General features: G+C 37.9%; 1 protein-coding gene across 4 annotated transcripts in view; it reads right to left on the reverse strand.

Moving 5' to 3' along the window:
- The window catches only part of EXD1 (exonuclease 3'-5' domain containing 1), a 38292-nt gene that overhangs the window by 8822 nt on the left and 17318 nt on the right, over nt 1–12152 (reverse strand). For all 4 annotated transcript variants that reach the window (XM_065940688.1, XM_065940687.1, XM_065940685.1 and 1 more), the window contains 4 exons: nt 8963–9049; nt 3070–3174; nt 2913–2993; nt 475–618 (listed from right to left, as the gene is read on the reverse strand). In XM_065940688.1, the coding sequence (XP_065796760.1) occupies nt 475–618; nt 2913–2993; nt 3070–3174; nt 8963–9049 (417 nt within the window). The remainder of the gene's footprint in view (nt 1–474; nt 619–2912; nt 2994–3069; nt 3175–8962; nt 9050–12152) is intronic.

Genomic DNA, 12152 nt, shown 5'->3' on the forward strand with positions numbered 1-12152 from the left:
GGGGAGGGAGGGAGGGAAGAAGGTGGATAGGGGTAGAGAGCGGGCTTGAGAGAGAGATGAGGGCTTCTCACGCAAAACTGGAAGCAGCAGGACTGATTATATGGCCAAAACTGCACCCAATATGATCATGACTTAAGTTTACATGCAAGACTATTAGAAGCTGAAGAAAATCTATCTAACTTTGGGGGAAGTAATTGGCATGATCTTTGTTCCAGTGCCTTAATCCAAATTCCCAATAAAATCCCCCCTTATCCAACTTGAAAATTTATTTTAAAGTACTTTAACCAACAAATCTGGATGCTGGTTTTTTCCCACTTGAGACCACAAACTGCTCCCATTTGAAACAACTAAGATTTTGGCAATGTCCATATGCTTTTCACAGAAGCTGTCATTTTTTTATATAATATGCTAATAATCCCACTCACAAGACACTTGAAAATATTAATGTCATATGAGACATACTTTAATACTCACTCGAATCCATCTTTGTCTCACTTCCAGAAAGGAGAGATGTTTAGGGGCTATTTTAAGGTGTCTGATTAAACTCTCCTGTAAAGTACTAATGCAGTTTGGAAGAAAGCCACCCGTTTCCATGGAAAATTGAAGGACATCTGCTACCTGTGGCATTCAAAAAGAACAAACAGACCAATCCACAGAATATATTACAGAGAGCTATCTCATGACAGAAATATATTTGGAGAAGTGTCTTTAAATACCATTTTCCCCAAGAATCCATGTGACAGACAATGCCATCAGAAAATCTTAAGTTTTTAGGTTAACTTATTCTGAAAAATTAGAAGAAAAAAAGGACCACGCAACTTTAATGTGTCCCTATTTTCTCTGTCCCTATTTGCCCACGTTATGATTATTTATTACTCTTTGGTGCCTTTAATGAATGGGGAAAGGAAGATAAAATTAAAGGATCACTTCTACTTATTAGCAACTCTGGTAAAGTTTTGGTAAGGAAAGCTAATAAAATTAAAAATTATAATCATTATTTATCTGTGTGTGGTATGCTAAATAATGGCCCCTGAAGATATCCACATCCTAATTTCTGGACCTGTGAATATTATCGTAAATGGCAAAATGGACTTTGCATCTGTGATTAGCTAAGGATACTGAGATAGGGAGATGAATTATCTGGGTGGGCCCTAAACATAATCACAAGTATTCTTATACGATGGGGCAGAGGGAGATTTTATTACAGTCAGAGGAGAAGGTGATGTGATGATGAAACGAAATTTGAGCGATATACTTTGAAGATGGAAGGAGTCACAAGCCAAAGTACAGGTGAAAACTAAAAACGCAAGGAAACAGATTGTTCTCTCACAGCCTCCGGAAGAAACTAGCCCTGAGGACACCTTGACTTTCACCTGGTGAAAATGATTTCAGATGTCTGACCTCCAGAACTATAGGAGAGTAAATTTATGTTTTAAGCCACAAAGTTTATGGTGATTAGTTACAATAGCAACAGAAAACTAATACACTGTGTTAAAGGAAGGCAAAATGAAATAATTCTGAATTCCTGCTTCTCGCACTATGAAAATCTGAAAAGAAAAATATGAAAAGACATGCCAGGGACTTCCCTGGTGGTCCAGTAGTTAAGACTTCGCCTTCCAATGCAGGGGATGAGGGTTTAATCCCCAGTTGGGGAACTAAGATCCCACATGCCTCATAACCAAAAAAAAAACCCCAAAAAAACCCCAAAACAGAAAATAGAAGCAATACTGTAACAAATTTAATAAAGACTTTTAAAAATTAAAAAAATGACAGGACAATGTCTTCATTAGACAACATATATGGGCTCTAATCAAGAAGCTGAATGGCCTCAAGGGAATGATAAGCAATTCTTTTACAATCTGGAGTTAGCAAAGAAGCAATCTCTATACAGTGAATGCTCTTGAAAGAAGACCCACAGGTCTTCTGGCACAAAGTTCATTATAAGCAGATACATAAAGAGCAAACTTCAACCACATACAATAACATAAAGTTGAACTTTTAGGAATTTCTGTTTAAAAATAATTGGCTAACTCATTATTTTAACCCCCCTCAAACGTTCTAGGTTTATATATTCAAGATCTTCCTTTCATGGCATTAATCTAGAAGATTAGAAGAACTTAAATAATACATAATGAAAATTAGTAGTTTTATGGCTCTCACAGACAAATCAGAAACCCAGATTAGCTCTAAATCTAGTATAGTCTAGGAATTTCTCTAGGCCCTTTAGACCAGAGGAAAATCACTTATCTCCAGGGTATTTGCGGCCAGAATAGGCTTTGGGGGCACATCTAGGACAACATGCATCCCTGAGCTAGAAGCCCATTAGTCATTAGCCTTAACTGATACCCGGTGGCTTAGATGGTAAAGAATCTGCCTGCAATGCAGGAGACCCAGCTTCAATCCCTGGGATGGGAAGATCCCCTGGAGAAGGGAATGGCTACCTAGTCCAGCATTCTTGCCTTGAGAATTTCATGGACAGAGGAGACTGAAAGGCTACAGTTCATGGGGTCGCAAAGAGTTGGACACAGCTGAGCAACTGTCACTTTAACTGATACATGTGTGATAAAGGCATAGACATGACTGTTTACCTCACAGTAAGAGTCCGTGTCAGATTTCCAAATAACCCTAAAATTGTTCGAGTTTCTGAATGTTACAGAGCTTACAGCTTGCTTCTTACTTGAAAAATTCTGGAGCAAAATGAAGGGAAAAAAGCCCTAAATACTTAAAAATAACTTTTCTGCAGTGCTTCTACAGTTCACCAAATGTTCTCACATATTGTACAAACATATTACAGAAGAAGTGGGCAGGAATGAGGCACACACAGAAAGACTTCAATCACTCATCAGACAACGCTTATTTTCTACAGAAACCATATGTACAATAGATTGATTCAAGCGTTTCCCTACATGTACCTGGGTGTCAAAGACATTATTCAGCAAAATTCCATACTGATGAGAGAGGCAATCAGAAAGCCAACGACAATCATGGATAACCTAAGGAATCAGAAGACAGAGTTATTAGAACCTTGTTATTACTCTTACTAGCAGATGAATCAGCTTACACACTCACCTTCAAAATTCTCTTGTCTTCTAATACCATCTGAAGTCCATTGTTAAAAGCACGACTTCCCAGAAGGAAAATGTCAAACAAGTAAACCCGGCTATTTGTGGCCACCTGCAATATACCATCCAGACACATATTATAAGACAGAGCTAGGGAAGAGGAAGACATGAAAGAAAGGTTCAAGAAAGACCTGAAAATAATATTTAACATCCACAATTTTAAAGTAAACAATATGCACTCATTGACTCTTAGGGAAATAGGTTTAAATTTATCTTAAGTTAAAAAAAAAACCACACTGGAATCAACAAGTCCACATAGCTATTTTTTTTTTTCGCACTGCTATATTTAAAATGGATAACAAACAAGGTCCTACTGCATAGCACAGGGAACTCTGCTCAATGTTATATGGCAGCCTGGATGGGAGGGGAGTCTGGGAAGGAATGGAAATGTATATGTAGGACTGAGTCCCTTTGCTGTGCACTTGAAAATATAACACTGTTAATCAGCTATACTCCAATATAAAATAAAAAAGTTTTTAAAAAATCCACAAATACACTATCTCTGTGATCTTTCAAAGGAAAGAAAAGGACAAGTTGGTGGTTTGGCCTTTAGCTTTTTTCTTTTTCAATGTTTTACATTTCACCTGTGGCATCCTAATATTCCGTAATTATAGGTTTAAGGGGAACTAACAGTATTTAATTCTAGGTAACACAAAATGCTATTTCTCTGAATTCCATAACATGCATGGTCATGTTAGGTATTACATAAAATTACTCAGAAGATCCTTGTCCTTTGGCAGTTTAAAACAGGCAACAACATGCTGGTACAAATGGTAGGATGTGAAATACTGTCATTTTGATCAATTTTATACAATTATAAGAATTATAGGCTGTTTCTGATCATAAAAGTCACAAAGGTTATATAGTTGTATAATGTACTGAGTCAAAGAATAAAGGTAAAAACAGATCCAAATAGGTCTTGAGAGCCGGTTATGGGACAGGCAGATGGCTTGTCATTTCAGGAGCTACTGTTGGTACAGTTACAATTACCAGGCCAACCAGGTACCCATTCTCAAATCTTTCACGTTTTTGCTAGAATGTGACACCTGAAATAGTCAATCTCTGCTCTTTCTCTACCTCTTTAATTATAAAAATTGAATAGACACATTACAGAAGCTTGGAAAATAATTCTTTGCTAGACTGCAAACTCTGTGAGAGAAGAGATTATGTCCAACTCACCACTCGTAACTGAAGCAACAACTAGAACAGAGCCAGGCCCATGGACGGCTATTATCCATCTTTTCAGTGAATCAGTGCATCATGCAGTACAACACTCCCTTCTTTTTTTTCATATAAAAATGTATATGACTCTAATAATATGCATTCAAATCTATACCCTGCTTTTTTCTCTCATAAATTTTCAAACATTTTTCTATACTATATTTGTCAATTTTGGCAGCCACATAAGATCTATCAAATATACTGTATTATCTCCTACAGTTAATTATTAAATGGCTTCTGACTTTTCATCACTATAAATGCTGCCAAGATGAACAGGTTTGCACAGAATTAATTTTTTCTTCATATTTTGAATTATTTAGGATAGATTCCCAGAAACAAACCTGAGAAGTGTGCCAAATGATTAAAAAAAACAAAAACCTTTATGACTCTAAACAAATATTTGCTACCTTCACCTTAGGACATAATGTTATATCTGAAAATATTTGACCACAGATGAAGGTTAAACATTTAAATAATGTAAAGTCAAAGAAAAGCAGTCATAAATACTGACAGAAAAAAAAAACTGACAGAAAAAAAGCAGATTAGGAAAAACAAAACAGAACAAAGAAAGAAACACAAAATGAAAATAAAGGTATAGGAATTGAAGGTGCCAGATACTAAGAAAAGTGAGGAACTAGAAATAAGGTGATGGGCTGAAGGTCTGTATAAGTAAGTCTCTAAGTTACCCCTTTCCATTCCCATGGAGGACAGAAGATATATTCTCTGGATAAATCCAATGAGACAGGCTCTAGGGTTGGGAATATAAGATATAGAGGAGGGCAGGGGGTTGGTAATGGAGTCAGAAATGAGTCTGCACACTGAATTCTGAGCCTCCAGGCCTCTTCCCTTATAGCTTCCAGCTTGGTATCACCAGCTTGCATTGGAACAAGAGGATAGAGGGCTCCAGGGAAAATGGCTTCAATACAAAAATGCAGCCCAGGTTATCAGAATAGACGTAAGCCTGTGAAAAACTATACCAAGGGGAAAATACGGGAAGGCTTAGCCACAAATAAAAGGAAAACAAAGCTAGTAAGATGGCAATTATCAATTCTATGAAAAACAAAAAGTTGGGCAAAAAAAGAATAATCTTACTGGCTCAACAAGGAGCAATGATTACATAGTCATAATCACATACAGCCTGAATCCTGTCTTAATCAAAAATTGGGATATAAATTCCCCCACCAAAAACAAACAAACAAACAACACCCCACCAAAAACACTAATTTAAAAAGACACACAACCGAATGTTCAAAGAAGCATTATTTACAATAGGTTATTACCTGGAAATAATCTAAGTGTTCATCAACAGGTGAAAGGAAAAAGAAGTGGTGGGAGACGCACGCACGTGCACACACACACACACACACACAATGGAATACTACTCAGTCATAAAAAAGAACACACTTCTGTCATTCACATCAACATGGATGGACTTGAAAGGTGTTACCAGACACAGAAAGAGAAATACTGTAGGATATCACTTATATGTGGAATCTAAAAAATACAACAAACTAGTGAATATAACAAAAAAAGAAGTCAACTCACAGACATAGAGAACAAACTAGTGCGGGAATATAGGGGTAGGGGAGCAGGAGGTTCAAACTATTGGGTGTAATATAGGCTCAAGAACGTATTGAACAACATGGGGAACATAGCCAACAATTTTGTAATAACTGTAAGTGGAAAGTAACCTTTAAAAATTATACGAAAATATGGGTTTCTCTGGTGGCTCAGTGGTAAAGAATTTGCCTGCCAATATAGGAGACACAGGTTCAGTCCCTGATCCAGGAAGATCCCACACACTTAGGAGCAACTGAGACTGTGCACCACAATTATTGAGCCTGTGCTCTAGAGTTCAGGAGCCGCAACTACTTAGCCCGCTTGCCCTAAAGCCCAGGCTCCATAAGAAGAGAAACCACCACAGGAAAAAAAACCTGTGCACCACAACTAGAGACTAGCCCCTGCTTGTCACAACTAGAGAAAAGCCCATGCAGCTATGAAGCCCCAACACAGCCAAATTAAATAAATTAATCAAATTATTTTTTTTAATCAGTTGTATTCTTATAAAAAGTTATATAAAAATAAAAATTCTTAAAAATTGGAATATAGCTACACTGGTAGGCTCTATGGAATATGGGTGTTATAGAGAGCAAAATCTTTATTTAGTATAATAAAAGTTAATAATTTGGAAAACTAATTAATAAAGAGAGAACAATGGCAAATTATTAGAAAAAGGAAAACAGAAATATTTCAACATGTTAAAAGTCACTGCCTCTGTATTTTGTGTGTCTGGTTCCCTGGTTTTTGAGGCTGCTACCAGAGGATGCCCCTTGATGGCACGGCTCTGGTGCTGGGGTGGCATGTATTTCTGGGTCCTACAGGAGTGTGGCAACTGGAGGGACAGTTCTTGGCAGGCTAACACAACCCCCACACAGGGCACTACACAGACAGTGGACTGGGGCACATACTCTGGTCTTTCTGTGAAGGAGAGCTCTTTGCTTGTCCTTGAGCTTCAGCCTGAGGGGTAGGTTTCAGGGTTGGTACACTTTAGTGGACTATGGAGTTGCTCTCAAGGAACATAAGCTGTGGACTCCATCTTAACGCTTTCCCTTGCTCCAGCTTGCCGACATCACCCAGAAGAGTGCTAATACATTCATCTGGAACCCTGATTTCTGTAACTGCCATGAAGGGGACATCTCCAGATTGCCCAGTTCTATTGGCCAGCAAGGTTTATACTTGTGGTCCCATCAGTTCAGTTCAGTTCAGTCGCTCAGTTGTGTCCGACTCTTTGTGACCCCATGAACCGCAGCACGCCAGGCCTCCCTCTCCATCACCAACTCCCGGAGTCCACCCAAACCCATGTCTATTGAGTCAGTGATGCCATCCAAACGTCTCATACTCTGTCATCCCCTTCTCCTCCTGTCCTCAATCTGTTCCAGCATCAGGGTCTTTTCAAATGAGTCAACTCTTCACATCAGGTGGCCAAAGTATTGGAGTTTCAGCTTCAACATCAGTCCTTCCAATGAACACCCAGGACTGATCTCCTTTAGGATGGACTGGTTGGATCTCCTTGCAGTCCAAGGGACTCTCAAGAGTCTTCTCCAACACCACAGTTCAAAAGCATCAATTCTTTGGCACTCAGTTTTTTTTAAAGTCCAACTCTCACATCCATACATGACTACTGGAAAAACCATAGCCTTGACTAGATGGACCTTTGTTGACAAAGTAATGTCTCTGCTTTTTAACATGCTGTCTATGTTTGTCATAACTTTTCTTCCAAGGAGTAAGCATCTTTTTATTTCATGGCTGCAATCACCATGTGCAGTGATTTTGGAGTCCCAAAAAATAAAGTCTCTCACTGTTAACACTGTTTCCCCACCTATTTGCCATAAAGTGATGGGACCAGATGCAATGATCTTAGTTTTCTGAATGTTGAGCTTTAAGCCAACTTTTTCACTCTCCTCTTTCACTTTCATCAAGAGGCTCTTTCGTTCTTCTTCACTTTCTGCCATAAGGGTGGTGTCATCTGTGTATCTGAGGTTATTGATATTTCTCCCGGCAATCCTGATTCCAGTTTGTGCTTCATCCAGCCTAGTGTTTCTCATGATGTGGTCCCATAGGACTGTATATATTTGCATACTTTAAAAAGCTGATGGCCGAGGGTCTCACTTCCAGTTGCCCTGAGTCTATGTGCTGAGATCATCTCCATGGGGACACTGACAGGTCTCGGGATATCCTCAACTACTGGGAGTTATTAAAAGTGTAACAGGATGCTTAGACAGCAAAGAGGTTTGAAAGACAACCAGGAAAAAAAAAAAAAAGACAACCAGGAGCCAAGGCAGAGTTGAAGAACAAGGTAGGCTGATGTAAGTCTTCATTCAAATGACGGAGGACATTGGTTGGGAATTCAGCTGGTTTTTTTGGCCCACTACCCCTTTAAATACCAATCCATGGGGCCCTAGTGGTGAAGAATCCACCTGCCAATGCAGGAAACTAAGAGACAAGGCTTCAGTTCTTGGTTTGGGAAAATCTCCTGGAGGAGTGCATGGCAAACCACTCCAGTATTCTCGCCTGGAGAATTCCATGGACAGGAGAGCCTGGTGGGTTATAGTCCATAGGGTCACAAAGAGTCAGACACAACTGAAGCGATTTAGCACACACACCCCTTAAATACTGATGCTGCTGAGTTTGATTCAAACGTGGTTACCCATCCTATAGCTATTCAAGGCTCAGTACAAACTTCTTTGGATATAATAGAGACCCTCATCTGACATCTCCTTGATTCAGGAAAATGAAAATGATGTGGCAGAAATCTACTGTGGAAAGTTACCAACCAGAAGGAAAGATAAGAAATTCTCTGTATATCTAAGGCAAGAGAACAGAGCTGAGAAAGAAGTCCTTAAGTAGAGCCTATGAGACATCACTGATGATTATAAAGCTCTTTCCTTTTGAAAATAATAAACCAAAAAAAAGAGAAAATAATAAACTGAGTACGAGGAAACTGAAAGACATTCCAAACAAGTTGCAGGACAGCAACACTGGGGTGACATAAAAAGACAATTAAAATAAATTTACCAGTGAATCTACAATTATTTCAAAAGTTTTAAGAACTCTCTCACCTGAAGCCAACATAGTTTCCCATGACGACACACATTAGCTCCTTCTGCTGCCACACTCAGGACACTTTGCTTCTTGATGTGGAGCATCTGGTGAGAAAAGGAAGAAAATAAAAACCTCCAGGAAATAAATGCTGCAATTATGACATCATGAATGGTACAAGTAAAATTGCTAGATGTAAACAAATTGGATCAAACTTTTTAAACTTACAAAATCCCAAACACGTTTGCTTCATGCACACACAAACAGATACACACACATCACACTGAATACCTCTGATCTTCTTTTCAGTGTTCACAAAGTTATTCCACAACTGGAAAATAAATCATTCATATCGCAAATGCTAATAAGAGTTGAAAACTCAGATACCTTTTGTAATCACTGATGTTACAGTGAACAATTTCTAGTCCTTATGGCAAGATTCTTCATGCAAAAAACAGCAAACTAATACAGGGAAACTTACGTACCAAAAGGGAACTCACGGTGGCTGAGTCTCACAGTATCTACTGCTCAGAATGAGAAAAACACAGACTCAACAGATCCTTTAAAGCCTTGGATTCATTAAATTATTCAAAACTGAAATAAGAGTATCCCTCAAACACATGCTGGTCCTCTTATTATCTACAATCTTATCATATTTCAAAACATTATGCAATTCTAAAATACCTACTTCATAATTCATGAAAATATCTATATGGCACAAGATTCTCCCCATTTTACAGGTAGATAAATTACTCAAGAATAGAAAGGCAAAGCAATGTACACTAGCACAATATCTTTCTTTTCAGAGCATAAAGTTTTCTATACTCTGAGTATCTTTCATCAATGATTAAAAAAGGGGACTGAATTTCCATTCCATTCTCAGTCAATCAACAAGGCTGCAAAACCAGGAAAAAAGGCTGTATTTCCTTATTGATGAGAATTTCCAACCCGCTCTTTAAACTTCCAGAGCAAAGGTTCTCATCTTATTTTTGGCTGCTGTCATGGATGCTTTAAAGCATCTGTTGATATATTAAAAAATTCTTGTAACAATTAAAATGACAATGGAATAGATATTTCTCTAAAGAAAATATACAATGGGAAAAGAATCTTGAGAAAAAAGAGTAGATCTATGTAGAACCAATTTACTTTATTGTACACCTGAAATTAATACACTGTAAGTCAATACTCCAGTAAAAATGTGTTAAAAATAGCCAATAAGCGCATGAAAATATGTTTAATGCTATTAGCCTTTAGGGAAATGCAAATCAAAACCACAAGGGTATAAACCACTAGGATGGCTATAATTAAAATGACAGATAATAAGTATAGGTGAGCATGTGGAGAAACTGGAACCCTCATGTCCAGCTGGTAGGAAAGTAAAATGGTGTAGCAGCTTTGCAAAACAGTACCAGCCAATCCTCAAAGAGTTAAACACAGAATCATTATATGAACCAGCAACTCCACTTGTAATTAATTATCTATCCAGGAGAAATGGAAACATATGTCCACACAAAGAATTGTACAATGCCTGTTCACAGCAGCATTATTCATAACAGCCAAAAAATAAAAACAACCCAAGGGTCCCTTAAATGGTGAAAGGATAAACGAAATGTGATATATCTATACAAAGGAATACTATTTGGCAACAAAAATAAATGAAATACCGATATGCGCTATAACAGAATTTGAAAGTATTATTCTAGGTGAAAGAGGTTAAACCAATCACAAATAACCATACATTGTATGATCTCATTTATATGAAATATCCTAAACAAGCAAATTCACAGAGGCAGAAAATAGATTAGTGGTTGCCAGGGCCTGGGGACTGAGGAGGGATTGGAGGTATTGGCTAAGGAATATGGGGTTTCCTTTTGGGGTATTAAAAATGTTCTAAAATTCATTGTGGTAATGGAAGTACAATTCTGTGAATATGTTAAAAGCTGATGAAGCATACATTTTAAATTGTCAAATTTTATGGCAAGTGAATTATATCTCAATAAAGCTGTTTTTTAAAAAAAAGAATCTAGTTGAAAGTTAACACTCCATTAAAAAAAATATACCTGGGCATACATGAGCATAAGCTTGCATCTAAACAAAAAAACCTAATGACTTCCCTGATGTCTATCTGTGAATCATAACCTAGGCTGAATAGTTAGTTACTGCCACATGTCAAATTAATAAATCATAAATAAATTGCCTAAACAGAGCATCCAGTCTTTTAAAAATATAAGTAAAAAAATTTCTGACTCCCCTCTAAAACTGCCAATGACTCTCTACCTTACTCATGTCAAACTTGAAATCCTTATGTCTAAAAATCCCTATCTGATCTGCTTCCTGCCCACTTCCATTTCTTAACACTCTTGCACTGTGGTCCTTCCACAAGGACCTCCCTGCTGCCTCTGCACACAAGTCAAGTGTGTTTCAGCTACAGGGCCTTAGCTCTTGCTAATCATGCCTTCTTTAACTTTTTTTACATATATATCCACATGATTAGCTTCCTTACTTCTTTTAAGGTTTCTGCTTCACTGTCACCCCTTCACAGAGGTTTTCTCTGTCTACCCTAAATAAAATAGGAACTCCTTAACATTCTATTCACCCTAGTACACTTTTGTTTTCTTTATAGCATTTATCAATTGACATCTAATTATTTATTTTCTTGCATTAAAATAAGCTTCTTCAGGGCTGGAACTTTATCTTTTGTTTTTTTTCTGTTTTTCATACAGAATTTTCAAAATTAATTTTTGGTCGTGCCGAGTCTTCACTGCTGCCTTTGAGCTTTCTCTAGTTGCAGTGCTTGGGCTTCTCACTGCATGGGCTTCTCTTGCACAGGCTCTGGGTGAGCAGGATTCAGTAGTTGCAGCACATAGGCTCAGCAGTTGCGATTCTCGGGCCCTACAGGGTATGCTCAGTATTATGGCGAATGGGCTTAGTTACTCTGACGCACTTGGAATCTTCCTGGACCAGGGATCAAACCTGTGTCCCCAGCATTGGCAGGCAGATTTTCATCCACTGCACCACTAGGAAAGTCCTAAAATTTTGTCATTATTTTATCCCAGACCTCAGAACAATGCCTGGTACAAAGCAGGCATTCAGATATTCTGTTCAATTATTAGGGAAAACAGTGATCATACAATAAGAGAAAAATTTATGAGACATAGACATGATACCCATTTGCAGACAATACTGAGGATGACTAAGGGCAATACTTAC

Source organism: Muntiacus reevesi, chromosome 7, assembly GCF_963930625.1.
Source record: "Muntiacus reevesi chromosome 7, mMunRee1.1, whole genome shotgun sequence".
Lineage (NCBI taxonomy): Eukaryota > Metazoa > Chordata > Mammalia > Artiodactyla > Cervidae > Muntiacus > Muntiacus reevesi.